This window comes from Euprymna scolopes, chromosome 20 (assembly GCF_053919585.1).
Source record: "Euprymna scolopes isolate OS-2025 chromosome 20, ASM5391958v1, whole genome shotgun sequence".
NCBI lineage: Eukaryota > Metazoa > Mollusca > Cephalopoda > Sepiida > Sepiolidae > Euprymna > Euprymna scolopes.
The window spans coordinates 90,831,210-90,855,598 of NC_136501.1; the positions used below are offsets into that span (position 1 = coordinate 90,831,210).

The 24,389-nt window shown below is 32.5% G+C and overlaps 1 protein-coding gene across 12 annotated transcripts in view; it reads left to right on the forward strand.

Annotated features, from left to right (window-relative positions):
• The window catches only part of LOC145241644 (myosin light chain kinase, smooth muscle-like), a 224,373-nt gene that overhangs the window by 68,204 nt on the left and 131,780 nt on the right, over positions 1-24,389 (forward strand). For all 12 annotated transcript variants that reach the window (XM_080104782.1, XM_080104777.1, XM_080104772.1 and 9 more), the window contains exons 4-5: positions 18,889-19,005; positions 19,964-20,158. In XM_080104782.1, the coding sequence (XP_079960908.1) occupies positions 18,889-19,005; positions 19,964-20,158 (312 nt within the window). The remainder of the gene's footprint in view (positions 1-18,888; positions 19,006-19,963; positions 20,159-24,389) is intronic.

Below are 24,389 nucleotides of genomic sequence, written 5' to 3' on the forward strand. Positions count from 1 at the left end.
TCTTAACAGATATATTAGAATTTATAAATTTTTTAATCATGTCAAAGTAACATAATTAGTGAATATTTTGACTGGCTGTTTTATTTTAAAAAAAGCAAAAAAAAAAGCATAGTTTGAGAAAACAAAAATGAGCATAATCATTGTCAGCCAACGCTAGTAGGTAAATCTAGTTTCACATAAGTTACAAGCGCCTGATTGCTATAATAACATGCGTTGTCTTTCTCTACTCTGTTATTATCTCCATGACAGATGCTTGACTGAGCTTCAATCTTTGTCCCACAACAAAAACTCCTGTAGCTACAACCACAATTAATAATTTCTCTTTCTCTCCCTATGTACCTAAAACTAAACGAAACTTCCATGAACAAAGTTTTTCTAAAACTACCCACCTGTAGAACACGATACCATAGGGCTGCTTCCTAGCTGACTATAACACGGACGTTTTCAAGTTCAGTGTAAACAAAATTTTGTTTCGCTGTACTCTTTAATCAAATTCTGTCCAATTTTCACCATTACCAATGATCAGTGGTTTTTTTTTTTTTTTTCACCGGCCACTTGACATTCATTTATCCTCATCCTCGAGTGGCCTTTCGGCCTTCATAAATGGTGAGTCTCGTAAAAAAAAAAAATACTCATAAAATCAGAATGGTTTTATTTTGTTACTCCTATATGTTTTTGAATAAAGCAAGGCTTTCTCTTGTCTGTGCATGTGTGTTATTGCTTTTTCATCACTAATTTATAGCATGGACTTTTGGCTGGGTGTTTTGCTTGTTTGATTTTTTTTCTCTATCTTTTTTTTTTGCTTGTAATTTCCTATGAAACAATTCTACACTTCCGTCAAAAATGATGGGCCAAGATCAAGGTGTAGTATCTGTTTTGATGCTGCACTACGCTTTTTTGATCTCGGTTAATGGAAGAGAAATCCTTCATGACTGATACATTTTTTTTTAAATTTTTGTTACTAACCAGAGTGCCCCTTTTTGGAGAGCTGGTTCTCCTCACATTAAACCGACCTTGTATCTAACTTTTCCCGCGTGGGGAGGCAAGTAAAAAAAAAAAAAAACAAAAAAAAAAATTACATGGAAATGAAAATTTGTTTATGTTAATCTCCATATAAAACGTCTGAATCAAAGTTATAAAAAAATGTAAGAGAGAAAGTGTCTCGAACAGGGAAAATTTTTTAAATAAAGAAAAATGAAAGTAAAAAAAAAAACATACAAATCTGTATATAAAGCAAAAAAAAAAGAAAAAAAAAGCCTCTCATTATGTTGTACTATGAGGGATTCCTCTAACAGTTTTTTTTTACTGGCTATTTTTTGTGTAACTGAATGGGGAAACAGTGTATATGGAGTCTGTGAATCAATCAACGTTTCGAAATTTTTTAGATCGTTATTGTTTTGTTTTTTTTTTATTTTTTTAGTCCTTTATTTATCTGCAAAAACTTACAATATTTTTATAATTTTATTTATTTATTTATTTACTAGCCTGGGTACCCGGCGTTGTCCGGGTGTTTTGGAGTGTGTTTTGCAAAAAAAAAAAAAAAAATAGTGGTCGCAGGCAAACAGGCAGACTCGAACCTGTACCACGAAGGAGAAAAAGAATGTGAAACAAAACCCAAAAAAACGTGACATCTTTGTCGGTGTGTCCATCACCAAACCGGAAGTGGCGAAGGTTTCAATTAAGGCTAGTCAATCAGAAAAGAGGGGATGACTTTAGGAAATATCTGCAAAAAAAGCGACCCCTCCTTGTAGAAAACTGCCCAGTTGAGGGTGAAGGAATTAATGTTTTTAGCCAATTTTTCGATATTTGCTGTCCGAAGGGTCGAGCTTCAAAATGATACCAATCTCGTGAAAATCCGTCGCTTCTGTCGAAAGTTTTAAGCAGACATACAAACATACATACGTACATACATTTAAACAGATAGGTGAGATTTATATTATAGACTAGCGTGGGTACCCGGTGTTGCCCGGGTGTTTGAAGGTGTAAAAGAAAAAAATCAAGTTGTACTAGACAAATAGACTCAAACCCGAAGCCTTGAGGCGAAGGCAAAAAAAAAAGCAGCCTGGCATCCTACCACGATGCTAAGAGGGCAGAGAATTGAGAATTGTGTAAATTAAACGATTAAAAAATTAATTGACAGGTACGTAAATTTAACGAGCTCAAACATCATGCCATAGGGCCATAGGGGAATGAAATCACGCACTTAACTTTTTGTTTGTTTCTCCCCACAAGACTGGGAAAATCAGCTCCCCCATAAAAAGGGGAGTGTCCAAATGAATAGCAATTGTCTGATATGACGGTTTTGCCCACATTGATCAAAGCTCATTGCTTTCTGGACGTCTGTGCCATGAGTATCAGGGAGATACATTTGCTCCAATTTCAGTTTCGCTTTTTTTATACGGAAAAGCCAAACAAACACACGGATAGTAAGAAATGGCATGAAAATAGCGTGTAAAAGTCACTCAAATTAAAGATACAAAATGACCTCCTGTCGTAAATCGGAAATATTATCATCTAGTGAGTATATAAACTGTTCTAAGAAGCAATCACTCCCCCCCCCCCCAAAAAAAAGCCTTTGCTGGATATACACTAAAAATGCACACACTAACACACATTTTGCCTTTTATATATATAGAGCTCTTTGCACGTATTGAGCTCTTTTGAAAACTATTGGGTTTTAGTTCATGTTGACAATATATTTGAACATAATTAATCATATATATATATATATATATATAATGACACATTGGTTTTAATTATAAAGTGGAGGTTGCGAGCGCTAATGTATAACTTTTCAAACTAATTTTAATTTAACAACGAAAATGACAAATAAAATTTGTTTATTAATATAGAAGGAAACTCCATTTTGTTGTCTCTCGTCTCTATAGGTTACATTAACCAAATTGTGGTGCAAATAACACTCAAGATGAGAACATTCGTCTGTTTAATCTAAATAATATAAACACTCGTCCTTTATCTTAAAAATGCAGAACTGTAATATTTGAGATCCGTTCAAAGCAAATTATTTTTGCTTAAAAACATAATTTCTATTCATTTTTTTCCTATAAAAACAATACGCAAATACATTGGTTACATTTCTTTGTGGGAGTGGTGGGGCAAGATCAAAATTGGCCTTTTGGGTCTCTTATGGTCATTTATACAACACAATCATGTTGACACACCGGTTCTCACCAAATCACCGAAGTTAAGCAACATTGAGCCTGTCCAGTACCAGATGGGTGACCATTTGGAAAGGCGAGGCACTGTATAATACCAGGTAAAATACCAGATTGAGAAACTGGTGTGGTCTATCCTTCTCTCGAGGGTAGATGGGAGTCTCTTAAGCTGTGGTAGACATCCCATCTAGTGATGGAATCATAATAAAAATACCCTTGATAGCCCTGGTGAAGCGTCAAGTATTCAGTTACCAACAAGATTTGAATTACACTTCAAACTCACGTAGTGAGTTCAATCTCGGCTGCGCTGGATGATAATGGAGGGATGGTCATTTTGGTTTTCTGGGGGTCAGTTAGTTGGTTTTAGCTGATCCTCAGAACTGGATGGTCTGTTTGTGTTTTAATTTGATTTGATTGTCTTGAACTTTGATTCTGTTATTCAAAAATTGTAACCTCAAAAAGTATAAAACTCTGGGATATGTTTACGTATCAAGCAAAATTAGGTATCTACACTAAAAATTAAAGAAAATTATCCAGTAGAATTTTAATTAAAATAAATCATTTTTATTGTATATTTCTGATTCTTTATTGGTATGAAACTATTTTATTGACTTATCTCCCCTGTTCTCTTTTTACATAACTCTTCTAAATTAAAAACATAAATACATTCGTCACTTACTGTTTCGTGCAAGTAGTATATTTTTTAACAAAATAAAAGAAATTTTTTATTTCTTCATACTGGTTATGAAGTGATAATTGACATAGCCGGGTACTGTATTAATTTGAATTATTTCACATTGTATTATTTTTCTATCAAATAATATCAATATTAATGTGCCGAAATAATTACTCCAGTTACTTCTGAAAAGTACATAATATCAAATATTTCCACGGCAGAATTTATTTTAGAACTTTTTTTTATTTTCTTCTAAAAGAACACGTTTAACAACTTGCATATGTCAGTTAATACGTGGAGATTTATAAGTGCATCAAAACTTACTTTCTCAGAACACATACAGAATCTTTCTTTCTTTTTTTTTAATTAATTTTTTTTTATTATAATTTAAAACTTTTTTTTTTCCTCAAACAAGGCATATTGCCACTTGGAATGTAAGGGGTTACTATTTGGGGTCATGTCTAACAGAGGACTGTGAGGAGTTGGGCAAGGATATGCCTGTTAACATTACATTTGAACTTCTGCAGGTTAGTACATTCAGGGAAGCAGGAAACAGGGAAAGAATTCCAAAGTTAGTTTGAGAGAAGAACCTATTACATTAGAAGGCTTTCCAGTGTCTGGGGACCTTAACAGTGAAGCAGTGGGATTTTGCTGCTTGTGGAGTTAGTTGGGAGTATGTACGTTGAAGGGACACAAGTGCTAGGAGTTCATCAGAGAACATTTCATTAAAGCATTTGTAAAACACAAGGATGCGACATTATAGCAATCGAACAGAGGTTGGAGCTTGACTGCTACAGTGGCATCTATTAGATTTGAGGCTCTTTTTGGACTTTGTCTACATGTGAAAGACTAGTAGCAGATGCTCCAGTCCAGATGGGCGAAATAGTATAGGATACTCTTTGATGCAAGTACTTTTCTAGCATGGTAGAGGGAGCTCACCTTTTTTTATTGCAGCCTTGCTTGGCAATGTCCCCTCATGTATTTGTTCCAATTCCTGTTGCCTGTGAATGTGAAATCAAGGAGTTTGAAAGATGGGCTCTCAGGTAAGGAGTTGTTGAAGTGTTGAACTTGGAATTGATGAGTACCACCAATCTGCGTGTGTAATTAGCCTAATGAAATCAGTTACATCAAGTTCAATCTCGGTCTAATCTATTTTTTTAATGGAAATCGCTCCAGACAAGGCATGAAGCCACTTGATGTAAGGAGCTAACACTTGAAAAGATCACGGCTACAGGTAGGACAAAACAGTCAGCATGAAAAGAATTCTATAAGCTCACAGTTCTTGGAAAGAAGCTACTGGAATAGGAAGCTGTATTAGAATTATGTATCAAAACAGTGAATTGATGAAAACAGTAATAAATGAACGAGTCAAACGAGCTGGAATAAAAGAAGCAGGGAATAAATTGGACAATTCTGAAGAACACATTCCATAATATTATTTATAGGAAAGACTGAGACTAGCAACATCACATCTGTGTGTGCGTGGGGGGGGGGAGTTGCAGAGAAAAAGACTGGAATCAATCAAATTGCAGATATTTCTGAACCTTATAAATAGGGATAGAACAATTCTAATATTTTTTTCAGATTCCGTATTGAATTCCCGATTCCGATACAATTACCGATTCCAATTCTTTATGAATCTCTAAATATTTAACTATAAAGTTATTTTTCACGATTACCATTAAAACACATGTTAAATGTGCAGATATTTTCTCAAACGTGCAGATACACTTGTGAGGGATGATCTATCGATTTTAGTTTTACTAAAGGTTTAAAATCAATAGATATTCATTATTTTAGTATTACTATCAGCGGTAGAATAATTTTTCCTTAAAGAAAATCAAATAAAAAAAGCCAATTAAAAGAATCGTTTTTGGCATCGGCAAATAGGCACAAATTTTTCCGATACTGATTTCGTTACCCCCCCCCCCCCCCAAAAAAAAAATTACGATTTTTTTTTTTTTTTTCAGTTTCTGATTCCGATTAATCGTCCCAACACTACTTATAAAGAGCCTTTGATGGGATTCACCATCACAAATCTGACAAGAATACTGCATATAAGTTCTTAATAGATTTGTAGAGATAGACAACAACATTAGGTGTGAGAAAATGTTTCGAGCAACAGAGAGATTCAACTTTACAAGAAATTTAAAAAGGCAATGGATCTGATGCATCGACTTCAAAGATTAGATGTGAACCAAAGACCAAGTAGTTTCAAAATCGATTTCTTCTCAAGAGTTATCCATGAGAATCTCAGGTAGAAAAATGACACAAATACGATTGAAAAACAGAACTAATTTTAAACTAAAATTTAATTATTTTCAGAAAAAAATATATATATCTCACAAGTTCCTTGATTCTGGCTTCTGACTTCCATGTAAAATTCCATTCCAAATCGAGTGTTGATTTCCTTTTGAAAAGAAGGTATACCTCAAAAATGAAAACAAATCTTATATATAAAAAGCACTTTGTTTGTGTCTGTAGGTTTGTCTCCTATAGACTCTCAAACAGTGTGACTAATCTTTTTGAAATTTCACATAAATGTACTTTATGTATTTGGGAGTGTTCTTAGATAGGTTTTGTGTTGGAATCCTTTGCATTCCAATACAAAATGTAAGTACTGAAAATTGATAATCGAAAAAAGTCCAATTAAAGGAGGAAGAGTCCGATTTTGACCAAGGTTAACACCTTTATACAGCCTAACATAACAAGTGAATTTGAGAAGTTTTATCACTACATAAGCAGAAGGGCCCAGCATATAAAATCAACAATAGGTTCTTTGATAAGACAGGGGCACATTCGAAACAATAGAGCACAATTGAACCATGATACTTGACTTTTGTATTTTAAATTTTAATTAAAGCAATTAAAATAATTTTCTAAAATCAACAGTGGGTTCTCCATAGTCCAATGTAGACAATGTATTGTGGGCTGTCACTGTAGGAAGGCATGTGAAGCTTCTTTTCAATGGGTTCCTGACTAAAGCAGATAATCAATCGATTTGATTGAAAAATGGGCGATTTCACTGATTTTCAATAACAATAAAAGTATTAGAAGTATGGAACCAGGCAACGTCGAGTCTCCCTGCTAATATAGTATCAAAAATTACATCACACCATTCCACCCTGACTCAACATACTACATTGGAAAATAAAGATTTAATTGAAAATTGTTAATTTTTCAATATTGTGACTTTTTTTTTTTTTTTTTTTTTTTTTTACATGGGTGTCACCGCTTATCAAGGCCCAGAGGCCACTCGAGGATAAGGGTTAATAGGTATACATTAGTCATTGTGATTTTAGCATAGTAAACAGTGGGAATTTTGTAACTTGGATTACTTAGGGGGACGATTCAATTAGAACTTGTTCACATTGGACTTTTTCTTTTTTTTTTTTTTTTTTTTTTTCATAGGCATCAACACATTATCAAGGCCAAGAGGCCACTCAAGGATAAAGGTTAAAGAGTGTACAGTAGAAATTGGACAATATAATAATCATTAGTAATGAAAACTTGTTAAATTTGATAACTTATATGGAACGGCTCATCAAGAACTTATTTACGTTAGACTTGAAAATACTTTTGTGTCATATCAGTGTTTTCAATCCAAATTGCTTTGACAACGCCTTAAAAACAAGGACTACTATTTGGGATCATGTCAAACATGGGATCATGGAAAGTTGAGTAGGGAGATGTTTGTTCACATTACATTTAAACTTCTGCATGTTGGTATAGAAACAAAGAAGCAGGAAACAAGGAGAGAATTCTAAAGCCTAACAGTTGAAGGAAATAAACTATTTCAGTAGGTTTTCCAGCATTTAGGGACCTCGACAGTGAAAGAGTGGGATTTTGTTGCTTGTAAGGTTAGTCAGAACTATGTACACTGAGAGAGCACAAGTTTATCAGAGCACATTCTATACTTGGCAAACAGGCCCAGGGATACATCATTAAGACCTCTTAACAAAGATTTAAAAAGATATCTTAACTGGATCTGCTAGTGACCGCCTGATTGCATCAGGAAATCAACACATCCAGGTACACTTTGGTGTTGACTTTCAAACCGACTTCAAAGATGTGAGGTGGCATGATGTGGTCCTCACTTGAAACCACACCAAAGACTATAATTGTGGTCAGAAACCTTGTTTTAATCACCCTGGGAACGTCTGTTATTTGTGGCAATCCAGCAATGCATTTTACGTGTGCTGGCAATAGTCTTGTTGTGATTGTGATAACTTGGATCGGTAGAAAGCATGAGTTGTACAGCGGCGCATCTCCGATCTCACTTGTTGAACATTGTATTATGTTCAAACATGATATAAGGCTCCTATCGCTTTTGGGATTTGTACACAACTAATTCACTAGTAGATGGTCTGCAACAAAAAAAAAAAAAGAAAAGAAAACTGGTTTTCATCAAACGGAAATGAAATGGCGTCTTTTCTACAGCAACAATTTTATAGTTCCACCCTGTAGTTGTCCTGTTAAATCTTTAGCAACGTTGGATCTTCCTGCTAGTAAATTGATTTCCGTTTGTATAGTTTGCTGTAATTTTAACTTTCTAAGTAGTAAAAAAAATGTGGAAATTTAATAATCTTAACCAGTTTTATGGTGAACTGTAAAGTTGTAACGACATTCATCCGAGGGTGGGTGAAACCCAAATGAGTTTTCTGCATTCCTCGTTTAGGCGGATCACTGAGTTGTTGGCATATTTTAGCCATTCTCGGTTCCAGTGACAAATGTAGAAAATATGAGGGCCTGGCCACTAGCTCCATGGCTCTCTTTACTGCTCCTAAGTCTTTAGTTGGTCGCCCTTCTGTTTCCTCCAACAAGTGGGTGCAGTCAACTTACGGATGAATTCTTCATCCGGGCGTCAAAGAACATGATCTAATCAGTGAAGTCTCCTTTTAAGTAGATTTCTCTAATGCTGGTTCTGTTGAATCTTGCATGGATGGTCTGGTTTAGTATTCGGTTAAAGAGATGGGTACACAAGATGCACTGAAATCAATACTACATGTCGAAGATGTCGTTGAATGCATGAAGATAATTTTATGCCAGCCTGGTAAAAAAATTGTTTGTGTATTAATAATCATTAATAATCATGAACATAAATTTTAGTTTATACTAATGGAACATTGTCCTGGTGTTGCCCGGGAAAGTATATTTAATCAAGAAATTCCGCATCCCAACATTTAAGTACAAGAGTTAAAGGTATATGCGAAACTAATCCCCTACTCTAAATTCTAAAATAGGGGAAGGGTCTTCCGTGAGTGATTGTATAATTTTTTTGTTGAGGTTTCTAATCCTCTCAATGTGTTGTTCACCGACTGGCAACCTCATTAACTCGTATCTTCGAGTGGCCTTTGGTCTTGATATGCAACCATTCATTTTCTATAATATGGTACTTTTGTGTTATATAAATGATTCAAATATTGGCTAAATTCTATTTCAGTCAGTCAAAATATCTCAAATTAAATGAATCTCGTATTTAATCTCAAACAACTTATGTTTGCTTAAACCAGGTTTTAGTTGGAAAAGACTCATTAAAAACAGTCGAGTTCAGTTGTACAATGCTGAAATAGCATCATTTTCTCCATTTTAATTCCAATCCTAAAAAGTTAAATACATTTAAAATTTTAGATATAAACTTAGTTTTCATTTCAGCATTTAAGTATACAATTAAATTTGCTATAAGTTTTCCTTATTTTTTGTTTTTGTTTGTTTCTGTGTCATTCTAGATTAACACTTCCACTGGACCCCCCACCCCCACCCCGGACAAATAAATGAGGTTCCACGTACTTAGACAATTATGTATGAACATTAGAAACTTTTTTTTTTCTTGAAAAAAAGAATAGGGATTTTAGAATTTAAAGTGAAGTATCTATTTCGCATAAAACATGTAATATAATTTCTCTCTCTCTCTCTCTCTCTCTATATATATATATATATATATATATATATATATAATGTTTATTTATACAAGCCTTGCATACATGTTTCTGCAGAGCTTTTTTCAGAGACACCATATTTTCAAGCCAAGCGTCTTTCTCAACAACTGGTTTCAAAAGATGCTTGACCTAAAGATGTGACATCTCTAAAAAGAGGCTCTGCAAAAATATGTGCGCACATATGTAGCTAATGTCTGTATAAATAAACATACTATAATCCTGCTCTGTTCATTCATAAAATACTTTTTTTATAAACACAGGATTTTCAATGGATTTACAGCTAGGAAACTAAAACTATAGAACCATTATTTCTCTCTCATATTACGACGTGAAATATGGTTTTTTCCGGCCTCTTGTTACAGTATTTGCCTCGCCTTACAGTGTTATTTATAATGTTATTTGATATATTGTGTTTTCTATACTGTACTGTATTTTGTTACTAATTTTTAATGCCATATCCCGGGGTTCTACTATATATATATATATATATATATATATATATATAGTAATTTATAAAATATATATGGCGATTAAGCTACACTGAATATTCTGCGTTTATAAATTACTAACTAGCTCTACCTACGTATTGAGTACTTTTGAAGTAAATACTTAAAGTTTACGCATAAATCTATACTTTCGTATATTAGGTTTATGTGAGTAGTTATATATATATATATAATTAGAGAGAGAGTATGTATAAAAAATTATTACAAAAAGTATAAAAGGTTATGTTCTCTATTCATTTTATGTTGAGTGACGTGTAGAAATGCAAAATGTCTTTTGAAAAAAAAAAAACTTTTTTCTAAGAACAAAATTTTCGATCGCACCTTCCGTTTTCCTCAGTGTAATAAAGGGGATGTACATGTGTGGGGGAAAATGCGTACCATGTAAATTTTATATATGAATATCATTTATGAAAATATATTTATGGCAAGTAAGCTACATAGGGAATCGTCAGGCTAAAATTCATTCAGACGATTAACTTATGAATATATTTTCATAAATTACTACCTACGTACTGAACATTGTCAAAATAAATACTGAAAATAAATACATATATACTTATAACATTTTATGTGAAGACATGAAATAATTTGTCTAGATATATCTACAATAAATAAACTAAAAAAGAATATTTTCTTTATAAAGTAAACCGTTCAAGATAGTTCTACCTGGTTAAGAGGAGAGTATCTGACCGAAAATTCATTGCTTTGGAGTTCATTTTCTAATCAACCTCTATTGGACTATTGTCATAACACCTGAATCACTTTTCGAAGGACGTTGGTTGGATTTTGTTTATTTTTATTTTTCTGTTTTCTACTTAAATTTTCTTTTCCTTTCTCTCAACCCATTCTATTATGTTTTTTTATTTTTTTTAAATTTTACTTCCTCTTTCATCTTTTCTTCTCTATTACTACCCCCCCCGTTGTCTACCCCCCCCCTCATTGTTTATCCCCTCACCCATGTTGTCTACTCCCTCTGCTATTAACACTCCTCGTTTTTCATTCCCATCCCCTTTAATAGTCCCTGTTAATTTTTTTTCACTTTTTCATTTCTAATCTAAATGTTCTCAAGCCGGTTTTATCTTAGTATACCCATATAGTGCAATAATGCTGGTTGTTCTCTTCTGATGAGAAGCATTTAGCTTCGAAATACTGTGGCCTAAAGAGTATTTTTTCCATTTTCCTCATTTTCATCCTTAATCATCTGATGATTTAATAAAGTTCTATATCACTTTTATTCCTTATCATATATATATATAATATATATATATAATATAATATATATATATATATATATATATATATATATATATATATATATATATATATATATATATTATAAGCTGAATGTGTGTGTCTGGTCACGAATAGGCTTCTATATGGTTGATTATTTTTAAAAACTGATTACATATAATGATAGAAGATGTATCGACACAGAAATGGGTATGTTTGATCTGGCAGAACGGTGGTTCATTAAAATTGTGGGGTCTGCGTTCACGCCTGGTCCACAAAGTATGGAAATAAAAAAGTTAAAAATTAAAAAGAAAAAACGTTTACAAGTGTTTTTGATATAGATGTACATAAGAATACTTTGATAAGTATGTTTTAACTTAAATAGGGATAGTATAATAAAATTGTTGAGTCTGCGTTTGCACCTGGCCTCCATAGAATGGAAATAGGCACAAACTTTAATAAAGACTTTTCATATCTATCTGCGTAAGTATACTTTGATAATTATGTTTCAGTTTGAAGAAATATGGTATAATAAAATTATGGGGTGTTCGTTCACGCCTGACCTCCAAAGAATGGAAATATGTCACAAAGTTTAACAAGGTTTTTTTAATATAGATCCACAGAATATTGTGATAAGTGTTTCAGTGTGAACAGGTATGGTATAATAAATTATGGGGTTTATCTATTTTATTTTTACTTTCATCATATTTTGCTTTGGTTTTGATACCCCCAAATTCGAAGCTATCTCTTTACAACCCTTCCTTTTCATAACCTGTCATACTTTCATAAATCAGAGTCGATTTTCAGTTGACTGTTTTTGAACCCAGTCAACGACGGGTACTTTTGCTAGTGTGTATATATATATATATATATATATATATATATAATACAAGGTTAATATTTTCCAAAGCTATCATAATCAATGAAGTTTAACGAGGTTAATATAAAAGTGCTCAATATGGAAGTAGGGCAGGATATACTTTCTATTTGTTTTTACATAAGCAAATATGTCGATACACATTCATGAGCATGTTTTGGTCAGCTAGTTATTAGCAACTAGAGACCTCTTCAGATGATACAGCTTATAGGAAAACAAAGTTTGTAATGAAAATATCAGGGTTTTTTTTATATGGAATTATCATCAGGATGTTCCATCACATGTTGTTAAAAATAGGAATAAGGAATAAAATTTAGGTGTATGTAAAGAATGTAAAGAAAACAAAATAGGGGCATGGATTATGGTCCTGTTGAAATATAGGAATAAAGAGAGGAATATTGAGGGGTTAAGAAATAAAGATAATAAAAGACTAGCAAGGAAAATATATGTATAAGTGTGTGATAGCCACCAACATCGTAAATGCATTAAAGTATATACGATCAATTAGCAGAGGTATGTGAAGTTAACAACTTTTTGGAATATCTATGTGAAAATGGCTATAAAGTTAATCTAAATTACTCTGTTATAAAAATGCATTTGAATTAACTGAAATTTGTCATGGTCAGAATTTATAGCTTAACGGTTCCTTCCTACACATTCCCTCTACCCCAATACCATCCCTATATACCTTTCTAAAGAAATTAAAAGATAGGGAAGAAAAGGAAAAGAAAAAAAGGGGGAAAAACATAAATAATTATATTGATAGTGATTTAAAAACATTTTTTCTTACCCTCTTCCCTACTCTCACCCCTTCTGCTCCACATATTTCTCTTAAAAGTTAAATAATAATAATAATAATAATAATAATAATCATCTCCAAATGTGTTTAATTAAAATCATCAATCCTTACATCTAATTATTATAATTGTTATAAAATAATGAATAATTAATAATAGAAGATAATGGGAATAAAAAAAAAGTAAAAAGGTTAGTAATTGCGGTATTCATAATAATTGATAATAATAATAATAATATGGATTACTAGTGTAGAAATAGCAATAACAACAAGAACAGTTTATAATGGTAATAATGGCTAAAATAAAATTAAAAATGCAAAAAGTAAAAAAATTTAAGAACTAAAAATGTTAGATATAAATAAAATAAAATGGTACTAACGATAATTGATTTGAATATATATATATATATATATATATATATATATATATATATATATATATATATATATATATATATATATATATATGTGTGTGTGTGTGTGTTTTATTAAATCTTAAGTTATTTGGAGTAGATTCAATAAAATATTGCAGAGTTATTATTTTTTAAGTTTATTTATTTAAATGCATAATTGGCAGAGGTTGAAACTAATCAAAGATTAGAGTTGGAAATTTAGAAGTTATGGTTAAAGCGCTTTAATATTGTAGAAAAATCTATTAATTTCAATTAAAACAAAAAGTTAAAAATTGAAGTTTAGGATAATTTTTAATTATCTTCTTTTTTGCTTGGGTTAAGTCATACTTGATGTGATAAAATTTGTATAGCATAAGAGTTAAAGGCATGAACAATGCACACACATATGAGCTTAGTTTTGTAGAATATTAAAAGTAAACATCGTTAGAAAAGTAAACATCGTTGTTAAAAAAATTGAAACAAAATCAATAGGAGATATAATATATCTTTAATATGCAAAGTATCTATATTTAAACTGAATAAATATTTGGAGTATTTAAAGAAATTGTTTGGGAGTAATGGGTATATATGAAATGATGTTCAGATGGTGCAGTTATAAATGTAGCAAATATTAAAATTTGAGATTTTAGTGAAAAGGAGTATTGCTGTAGAATATTAGTATAGGTAATCTTAGAAGCATGTTTGATAAGAACTTTAAGGGGGAGAAATAGGTAATTGACTAAGGAGGTGTGATTTATAATGCCTACAATTAATTGATATTCTTTATTTTTTATTTATGAGTTGAAATTTTGCTATGAAGAGTTTTTCATTCAAGCAAAGAAAGCAAGGGGAATTTACTGATTGACAAGTTTTTTTTAATTTCCCAGTTAACAATTGGTGTTAAATTTTTTTTTCTTGCTAGTTCCCTGTAATATAAAGCCAATTATTTCTTATCACTATAATTTGGATTTATGAAGGAACTTTTATGGCCAGTATATCTTTGTTTGAAAGTATTGCAAGTTGGACCTATATAGAATTTGTTGGTGGTAGTATCCTCCTTTGCTCTAATGTTAACTAGATATATAACAAAGGTTTTTAGATAGTTTTGTTTGAGGAGACATGTAGATTTATCCATACATTTTATTTTTTTTATTTTTTACCATGGTTAAATTCTGTATTATAATTAGAGCTGAGAAAATAGTATATTCTTTTCACTGTTTTGACTCTCGAGTGTGTATCTGTTGATATTTATTATGCTTTTATATAGAATGATGTGGTTCTCGGTAGATTAACTGTGTCGCGTATATACTCGAGAGTGAAAACAATGAAAAGAATATGCTGTTGTTATAACCCTAGTTATCATTTAAAATTTTATTGTTATGGGGTTTTTTTTTCTAAGTTATTGCTGCAATTGTAGCTTAATTTAATAGTGTTTTTATTTAAAAATTTTGTGAAAAATATTGTTGGAGGGGAAGTGTAGCTTAATGAGATTTACAAATTTTTTTTCCTAAGTTGGTTTTAACCTTATGATTGGAGGGGGAGGTAAACCGAATGATTTTTCTTTTACGAACTTTTCTAGGTGTAGTCATATTCTTTGTTGGTTTATATATTCTAATTTAGTTTTTTTATATCTGCTGCTTACAAAGGCCTTATTATAAAAATTCTTATTAAATATTTCTTTGGATGAGGAGAAAAGTTTGGAGAAAAAAAATCAGGGAAGATATAATGATTTCATTTAATGAAAAGAAATATTAGATTATTAATTACAAAAAAACTCATAAATGTATGTAATTTAGGTGATTAAAATAGAATTGGTTATATAAGTATTGTGTTAAATAAACACAAAATAAATCCCTCTACGTTTTGAGTTACTAGGCTCTCTCCTTTCTTTATTTTTAAGTGTGTGTGGGGGGGGGGGCTAACATGATTAGATCCTGTTTCAATCACAGTGAAATAAGTTTAATATGGGAAATTTTTATTTTGTTTGGAGAGCTTGGTTTCTTGTTTGTTTTAAAATACATTATAAATAGAAAGGTTAGTTTGCTTGAATTATTGTCTAGTGTGTATATAAAAGTAATTTCCATAAATATCATACGATTAGCAGGGAGACCTGATGTTGTCTGGAATCGAATGAGCACCAACAAATTTTCCACCCTCCCATACTTTTATTGTCATCAAAATTGGTGAAATCACACATTTTTTTAATCAAATCGATTGATTGCCTGCTCTAGGTGGGGATCAACTACAGTCCATTGGGAGGAAGCTTCACGTGCTCCCCACAATGACTTAGTCCAAAATACATTGTAGTCTGTATTGCACTGTAGAGAATCTATTCTTGATTTTTAAATAATTTGTAAATAATGTTTTCACTTAGTTTAAAATGCAAAAGTCAAGTACCATGGTCCAATTGTGCTCTAAACAAAAACATTCATTTTGAATGCGCCCCTATCATATCAAAGAACCAACTGCTGATTTTATGAAATTATTTTTACATAATCACTTGGATTGAAGTTAAACTTACAAAAGTCAAATATAATGGTTCAATTGTGCTCTAAAAAAAAGCATACATTTCGTGCAAGCTCTTGTTTTATAAAAGAATCTACAGTTGATTTTATAGGCTGAACCTTTCTGCTTGTGCAGTGATAAAACTTCTCAAATGCACTTGTGATGTTAGGTTGTATTAAAGTGTTAACTTTGGTCAAAATCAAACTTTTCTTTAATCAGAGTTTTCTGATTATTGATTTTAAATACTTATCAGATGCATCACATTAGAAAACCTACATAAGAACACTCCCAGACACGTCAAGTACCTTCATACAAAATTTTAAAATAACTCAAGCTCATCTGTTTCCAAGTCTATAGGGAATGAATGCACACACACACACACACAATTCTTTAGAAAGTAGAGATCTGAAACTGACGCAAGTAAGAACACAATATGGTGTTAAAAAATACATATTTTATTAATAAAAGGTGAACCTGCATATTTCGTTCCATCGCTAATTTGCTTCAGTTCATGTTTGTCTGTTACACCTCTGCATGGTATTGCCTTCTTCTATAAATTATAAATAGTTTATAATGAAAATAGTGTTTAAATAATTTAGCCAATGCACAATATTCCTGAAGAAATTGCTTTCTTTTTATTCTGCTTAAGAAATCCTTTTCCATCCATAGCTTTGAGCCTCTGGAGAGGCATAGGCCAGCCACAACTGTGTAGATGCTTTTGTAGTGAGTTCTTTTTGGGGGGTGAGTGTACTGGCCCCACACCCAACCTTAGAAGCTACATACAGCACTTAGCCTTCCCAAATGTTCACCCATCTGGTACTGGCCAGGCTCAACATTGCTTAATTTCGGTGATCTGGTGAGAACCGGTGTGTCAATGTGATTGTGCCATACAAGAAATCCTTTTACACTGAAGCAATTTTTATTTTGTTTGAAGAACTGGATTTTCTACAAATGATATCAAAAATCAATGTTTCCTTGTTTGTTTGAAAATACTTTTTAAATAGTTTCTACTGGAAATATTGTTTTAATGATGTAGCCAATACAATCTTCGCAAAGAAATTGTTTTTATTCTGTGTAAAAAGCAATGCTTCTAGACGGAGGCAAGTTTGAATGTAAAAATATGTACTTACGTCCAAAAGTAGGTGTCTGTATTTATGTTTGTTACAGCATAATCTGCTAAAACAGATGGTTTACAGAAGTCCATGCTACAGGCATTGAGAATGACCAAATGATATTCTGGTAATCTGTGAAATCTAACAATAGTTATTTAGATTTGAAAGGTATTATATTATGTAGACAATATTAAGAAAGGATAAAATGAAATAACTTGAGTGATTTACCTACAATTGTCTTCTATTAAAAATTGATTCAGTGTTCAGGTATTTATGAGAGCAGGTAAATAGTAGCGAGTAAAACTGCCAGCCACCTTCTCTTTGGAAGGTTTATTTCAGAGAGTCTGGTAACCTGAAGAAAATATAAACATTGAAAGAAGATTAAAAAATGAATGTATAATTTCTGGACATGTTTTTTCCTTTTTATTCAATTTTCACCCCAAACAAGGAACAATGCCACTTTGAAGTAGTACTATTGGGGACATAAGTTACAGGGATATTATGAAGGGAGATGAGCAGCAAGATATCTGTTTGCAGTTGGGAAAGCAGAATCCCGGACGGAAGTTTCAAAGTCTAGCAGGTCTGGAGAAGAAACTATTGGAGTAGAAGACTTTCTTACACCTAGCGATCTCTACTGTGTAGGGGTGGGATTTAGCTGCTTGTCAGGTTTGTCAGGAGTATTTACGTCAAGGGGACACAAGTGCTTGTAGTTCATCAGAGCACTCACCATTAAAATACTTGTAAAACAGGCAGACAGAGGGATGCAACATTTTGTTGATGGGACAGAAGATGAAGCTTAGATGACAGTTCAGGACCTATCAGGTTGGCGACTCTTTTGAACCCTGTCCAGGAGTGAGAGACAAGTAGCAGATACACCAGCCCAAATGTGACAACAGTACTCCATACATGGGCGAATGGTGACCTTATAGAGGTACAGGATAATTTCAGGCATAAGTAGCTTTCTAGCATGATAGAGAGAGCCTACCTTTTTCACATCAGCCTTGGCAATACGCTCATGTTCCCTGTGAATGTTAGGCCGAAAAGTTTAAAAGAAGTACTTTCAGTTAATGTGTTTTTGGCCATTGCTATTAGTGGTAGAGAAGGTTTCTTGTAATTAAGAAAACAAGCTTAGTCTTGACAGCATTGAATGTGACCATCCATTTTTGTCCCTATTCCACTACAGATTAGAGGTCTTCCTCTGGTGTTTCTGCCATTTCCTTAGATATGTGTTCATTTGTTTTCCCCTTTTGCCTGTTATAGAGAGTGATGTCATCAGTAAATATAACCATCTCAGGGACAATTTTATCAGGGAGGTCATTTATGAATATTAAGAATAATAAAGATCCAAGGATAGACCCCTAAAGGTTTTGGTATCTGAAGTTTTAAGCTCCATGAATAGATATTTGAAGAAATAAATAACTTGAAACAAAAACTTTTTCCAAAATGACTGAAGTCGACTTTAAATAACCTCAAAATAGTTGAACAAAAACAACCAACCAAACTATTATGTTTTAATGCGAATTATAAAAATCTTTAATTTATTATATAGATAGTAATCTGGAGGTCAAATGTATTTAGATTTAGGTAATACATTATTAAATATACATGGACTGCTCGGTTATTTATTTGTGTCATAATAAATGCTTATTTTGATTTGAAAATGTTTTCAATATTTGCAGAAACCTTCAAACCTTCCCCAACACCCGCTCCCAAAAAACTGGAACTTGATGTGAAATTGCTGGATCGGGATGTGCTCGAGGGAACACAGCAGGTTGAATTCAAGTGTAAATTTTCCAGTAAGTTTTATAACCACTTGATTTTTTTTTTTTTTTTTTGTCTTTTTTTAAAAAGTAGACTTTTTTTTTTTTTTTTTCATTTTTTGTTTGTTATTGTTGTATTGTGTTATTGGCACGCTACAATTTACAGGGTGGAACTATATAATAATTGTCACCCTAGAAAATATGACATAATTCCATTTCCGTTTGATGAAAACCGGTTTTCCTTATGTTGCAGACCATCAACTAGTTGGCCATTTGTGTACAAATCCCAAGAGCGATGGGAACCTTCTATCATGTCTGAAACTGAGTGTTCAACGAGCGAGATCAGAGATGTGCTACTGTACAACTCATGATCTCTACCAATTTAAGTTGTGACAACAGAACCATTGCCAGCACCCTCAAAATGCATCGCTAGATATGCTACGAATAAGAGGGCATGCCCAGGATGATGAAAAAAGTTTCCGGCCACGGTTATGGTCTTTGGTCGGGTTTCAAGTGAGGGCTACATTATGTCACCTTACATCTTTGAAGTTGGCTTGAAATTCAACACCAAAGTGTACCTGGATGTGCTGAAGAGTGTGGTGATCCTTTGGTGATATCAGGTGATTGCTGGCAAACCCTGGGTGTGGCAGCAGGACTCAGTACCGGCAAACAAGTCCAAAGAGATCTAGGCTTGGCTTCCGAAGGAGTGCTATGACTTTGTACCCTTCTCTTTTCTTTCAATGTATTTTACCTTTTTGGGGTTTTTTTTTTTTTTTTTTTTTTTTTTTTTAGTGAGCCTTTTGGGGTCACAGCAATAGTTATTTATGCATATTAATTTGTTTTCAAGCTTTCTTAATTGTTAACATCCTGTTTTATTATTTTTCTTTTTTTCATTTCTTTTGATGGTGGGGGCTTTAGTTTTCCCTTTTGTGCTTTCAAAAAAAAGTACCAGTATCTATCTTATAAATTAGTTTTTGTTCTATTCTCTTTGCAGACGCAACTACTGTGTATTGGCTGAAGGATGGACGTAAACTTACTGAAAATGAAAGAAGGAAAATGACTTTTGATGGCGTCTTTGCCATGTTAATTATTAAAGACATAAGTTGTCTGGATATTGCGTGCTATGAGTGTGTGGCTACTTCCAAAAGAGGGGAAGAGGTTCGAACATCTTGTGCATTAACTGTTAAACGTAAGTTTTTCTTTTCTCCCTCTTTTATCTGTTACATCTTTATATTAAAAAGCCAAAGAGAAGATTTTAACTTTTGGTTTTGTCAGATTGTTTGGACTTCATCTCTGGCTATTAAATAATTGTTGCATAACTTTTCAGTGTATCTAAATTTTAATCAATAGAACTGTTTTTCTTTTTTTTTTTTTTTTTTTTTTTTTTACTTTTTTTCTTTGTATTGTATTTTTTTTTTTCCCCTCCTGTTTGTTCTTATATACTATATTAAAAGTCCCGGCTGACTATACCGTAGTCGTTTTCAATTCTCAACATGAACTGGTTCTTGAAGAGCTGCCCTCTACAATACATTAACACACAATTTCCATTAACCCTAATCCTTGAGTGGCTTCTAGGCCCTGTTAAGCAGTGACTTTATAACATAAAAAAATGTTAAGTTTTTGTTGATTTACCAGAAAGCTAGGGTTAAATTTTCAGACAAAGCATGCCAACAACTTACAAAATGGTACTTGACATCCCTTCGCTAAACATGTGGCATTATAAGATGAGGATCAAGGGTAAGTGGAGTACTCCATAGAAAGAAGTGACACTACATCACCTAATGAAACGGGAACCCTTGAATGGTTCTTGACTACTATTTAACTAATCATTTCTTCATCTCATCTTTTAATGTTTTCTATGTCACTTCAGATTTTTTGCACATTGCTTGAAATAATTTCATTAAAATAATTTGTTATGACTTAGAAAAATATTTTTCTTGAAATTTTTATTTAAAAAAAATAAGACGGAATTTTGGCAACAAAATGAAAAAGTGGTTTAAAAAAAGCATCAAATATGTAACAAATGACATTTATTGGGTTGGTTTCTATCAGTATATCTTATTTTCGACTAATTATCAAGATTCCATATAAAACCGTTTCATGTCAACCATTTTATTCTCATTCCAACGAGTACAGGGTGGCCCACTTAAAAGTAGCCCATAAAAAAAATGTAGTAGAGAAGAGGAACATTCTTTTATTGTTCAAATTACCTGTAGCATCCTATTATAAATTTTCATACTGTGTGTGTGTGTGTGTGTGTGTGTGTGTGTGTGTGTGTGTGTGTGTGTGATGCGGTTTGTCTCAGCCTATAGGCAATCGACCCATGCAAGTTAGGTACCAAAATGAAGCTTATGACCCAGCGGATGTTTTAGTGATATTTATATCCATGTTTGGTGTATGGAAATGCAATATATTTACTGGATATTTTTCCGGTACAAGGACTCAAGTTTTCCCAGCTGGGCAAATCTGGGTGCTTGTTATTTAAATCGCCTGTAGTGTTATAAAAGATGCTGGAAGTGCTCCCCGTTGACATCTATGCATTTCTGAGCACGTTTAACGTTTGCAGATACTGCCAGTAGATCTTCTCTGGCAATTCTCCTGATAGCATTGGTAATGTTCTCCTTTAGTTGGTCTAGATTGTGAGGATTATTTGCATAAACTTTTTTTTTGTTCTAATGGCTTCCAAAGATAAAAATCACATGACGGCAAGTCCGGGGAACATGGTGGCCATAACTCTTTGATATTGTTTTCTCTTCCATAAACATGTCATGAACGCATGCGAGATGTGTGGCATGTAGCGCCATCTTGTTGGAAAAAGAATTGCATTTTGTCTTGTGGTATCAGTTGGTCGTTAAGAGAAAGATTAGAGGAATCAGGCTAGTTTTAAGTGGGCTATCTTGCATTTGGCACTACTTATCTTTGTAATGTGTATGGCAAAATCAGCAGCAGTCGTAGGATAGCTGACTAGCAAAAATATTAGTAGCAGCCGTTTTAGTGATATGCAAATTAGCAAGTGGGCACAAGCTTGCATAACAAGAAAAAAAAATACACTACGTCGTCAATGGGGTGGATCAAAGTGCATACCGGGGAAGATGGATGTGTAAAAATGAGAGCAAGAAAGCTCTGGCTGGCATGAAGTGGCGGGGAGTGAGACTTTTAAAAAGCACGTTATATGGCAGTGTGTTGTAAAACGTGTGCGAAAAGACTTTTTAAAGATAATGAAATGTGTTATTGTTGGAACGAACCATGAAAAAAATGCTTTTCATTTGCATTTTTAAAAAAAAATGCTGGGTCAGATTTTTCTTCCTTTCCTTTTTTTTTTTATTATTGTTTGTTTTTTTGTTTGTTTAATTTTATTTGTTGACATGTGGGTCTGAGTAATTGAAATGTAATAACACTGTTAAAGTGTAACGGCCACATTACATGTTTCAAAATAGATAAGCGCTTTAAAATAAGTTAAAATACAAAACTTATACAGATAGCTAAAAGAGTAAGTTATCTTGCTTTTGGAAACATTTGTTTGTTAGATATTTGTTTTTTTTATCACCTTTTTTTTTTTTTTTTTGCTTTATTTGTTCTACTGCAAAATACTCAATGAAATGTGTCCTGAGATTTTGAATATTTATAAAGAAAATTGTAAAAAACATTTTGTATTTTCAGTGTTTTAAATAAAATGTTTAACATTTGTTTATGATTTCCTTGAAAAAAAAAAACTTTGTTTTTTGGGATTTTTGTTTTCTTTTCAATATTTTTAATTCGAAAGTTAGATTCAAATTCCTCCCAAATAAATTGATACTCATTTTAAAATATTGATTTTTACCCATTTATTATTTACACACTGTACTCATCTATATACCTATAAAGTTGAGCTTTTATTTTGTTGCTTTAACATTGATATTAAAAGCTTACTTTTTCTATTTAAATACTATTAAAGTGAACTTAATTTACTCAGTCATGGATCTGTGAGCGACTACATAAAGGTTAACTAATTTACATATTCCTTTGAAAAACGAGAATTAATCACTTACTCATTTTTATGGTTTCTTATTAGATGATTAGTTTCATGTCACTATTATGCTGAATTTTATTTATGCATAGTTTCTATATTCTGCATAATTGCATAGAATTTAAGATGAAAGCATTCTAGTACACAGAAATATTTATATAAAACTAATGGGGGGGGGTAGGACACTTCTCAACCTATATACTTAATGAATTTTTGATCTACGGACTTGAAATTTGGTATATAGGCTATTCAGACATGTGGAAAACTTTTTAATCGGTTTTCATCCAAAGAAATTGGCTGCTAAGAGATCAAAATTGAAAAATTGGTATGTTGGGGTCGTCGGATTTTCATCTGTTTGTTGACTGTTCCATGAATACGCATGCATGAATTATTCACATGATTGTTAAAAATAGGTAGGTTTGAAAACACTTTTTAAATATTGTCAAGCCGGCTTAATGGTTATAATACTTGACTCACTGTCTTTATTTTTTCATTTCAATATCAACCTAAGTATTATTTTTTATTTATTCATTTATTTTAGTTATAAGAAGTGTCCTATTAAAAAAAAAAACATAATACTCGCATGCACATGTTTCAGTTTCTGTATGAATTAAAATATATTTATATTTATTTTATGATCGGGCAACGCCAGGCGACTTGCTAGTGTGTGTGTGTATATGTATATATATATATATATATAAGTGATCATTTCAGTGTGTGCGAAAAGTCCCTACCAAACTTATCTCTGAATATTTGATCTACAGAGTTGAAATTTGTTATATAGGGTATTTGAACCTCTAGCACACTGTCGATTTGGTTTTTAACTGGCAAAAATTGCTAAGGGGTCAAAATTGCCAACAAAACAGTTGACCTTGGCAGAGTAAGTCGAATAAAACATTACTCGTGCTGTTATTTTAACGCATGTGCAAAATTAAACATAGTTTAAAATCGCTTTTGAACCTTTCATATCTATCTGTCAGAAATGGCACCTTTTTGGCAATTTGGTAAGTCTCATCTCAGTGCCATCCTTGTTAAGAAAAGAAGTTACTCTAATTCCTTGGGTTGATCGAGTTTATGGGTCACTTGCAATATAGGCCAGCTATTATAAGTTTCTTTGGTTAGGAAAAACAAAATAACCAATTCATGTATTGTTTTACTTATACGTAATGGCATTTGGGAAAAACTCTTGATTAAGCAGAAGGGATTCTCCCACGTGAGTGATGGTGAAAGGTAGCAACATAATGGAGAGTGAAGGCAATGCGATTCTCCTGTTAAGAGTGGCGGTCAGAGATACAGATTTTGAGGAAGAAGAAAAGGAAAATTTATTCAGAGCTTGATAATTTCAAAAAAGTACCTGAGATTGACTTACTGAGAATTGTAAACTAAAATTCTGTGGATCTGGAGGCCAGATCAA